The following is a 991-nucleotide window of genomic DNA, read 5'->3' as shown; positions in this document are numbered from 1 at the left end:
TGCCCCCCCAAGGACACTCTATCTCCCCAGGTGCCCCCGCTGGGCCCCGCACTCACCCTCCTGGAATTTGGGCTTGGGGTCCTGCTTGGGCGCCATTTATAAGTGACGCTCCCGCCGCCGCCGCCGCCCCCCGGGGCCTCGCGCCTTCCAGCCAGCCTCCCCCCTTCCCGGCGCCGCTCTGCGCAGGCGCGATCCACCCGCAGGAGTGCCGGGATTTGTAGTCCAGCCGGCAGGCCCCGGAGCCGCTCTGCGCAGGCGCAGTCCGCCAGACCGGCTCCCCTCGGCGCTGCTCTGCGCAGGCACGGCTTGCCCCGAGGCATGCTGGGGCTTGTAGTCCTGGGGGCTCTCCCACCTAGGCTGCAGGGAGAAGCGTCTGCAAAGTGTGCTGCCTTATGCCAGCAGCCAGTTAATGTGTACATGCCCTCTGCGCTTGCACTGTGGGTGGGCATTGCTCCCGGGTCACGCTCCAGGGTTGCACCTGGAAAGCCTTCGGCTCCATCTGACCTTGGTTTGCGCCTCCAGCAGGAGTGTGGGCAGCCTCATTAAGGGTTTGTACGGTGCTTTAATGCCCTTAGGGGCGTGATTCACTGGGTTACAAAATGGATTAAGGAAAGGGGAGGGGGGAAAAGAGAACAAAAGTAATCGCCCAACGTGGGGCTCGAACCCACGACCCTGGGATTAAGAGTCCCATGCTCTACCGACTGAGCTAGCCGGGCACTGGCGAAACTGGTGCAGGTAGTTCTTCCTCCTGCCTCTCTGGTCCATATATGCAAGTACATGTACTAAATTAGGCTCTCCCTGGGGCACCTGGCAGAGCCCCACCATTCACCCGGGACAGGGGAAATGATGATGCAGTGCCAGGGCACTTGGCTGTGATGCTGGAGAGCTGTGCTGACCCCTGCAGGACAAAAGCCAGGGTTTTAATTCTCACCGGGTGTGTCTACACATTCATTAATGCACAGTAGTTATATATATTCAATATATATAGAAT

At 60.0% G+C, this 991-nt stretch overlaps 1 protein-coding gene and 1 non-coding gene across 8 annotated transcripts in view; both read right to left on the bottom strand.

The window, feature by feature from the left end:
- The window catches only part of MORF4L1 (mortality factor 4 like 1), a 55,851-nt gene extending 55,689 nt beyond the window's left edge, over positions 1-162 (bottom strand). For 4 of the 7 annotated variants that reach the window (XM_019503893.1, XM_019503895.1, XM_019503897.1 and 1 more), the window contains exon 1: positions 57-161. In XM_019503893.1, coding sequence (XP_019359438.1) covers positions 57-96 — 40 coding nt within the window. In that variant the 5' untranslated portion in view covers positions 97-161. Of the gene's footprint in view, positions 1-56 lie in introns of all 7 variants that reach the window. The other 3 variants (XM_019503892.1, XM_019503896.1, XM_019503898.1) reach the window with 1 other exon arrangement.
- Positions 163-643: 481 nt separating this feature from the next.
- TRNAK-CUU lies at positions 644-716 on the bottom strand. The gene has a single exon. It is a non-coding gene; the product is annotated as a tRNA-Lys (tRNA).
- Between the last annotated feature and the right edge of the window lie 275 nt (positions 717-991).

The sequence above is a fragment of the Gavialis gangeticus genome, unplaced genomic scaffold (assembly GCF_001723915.1).
Source record: "Gavialis gangeticus isolate Ggan-Ray unplaced genomic scaffold, GavGan_comp1, whole genome shotgun sequence".
Lineage (NCBI taxonomy): Eukaryota > Metazoa > Chordata > Crocodylia > Gavialidae > Gavialis > Gavialis gangeticus.
Note: the sequence above shows the minus strand (reverse complement) of the source record. Positions and strands in the feature narration are given on the sequence as shown.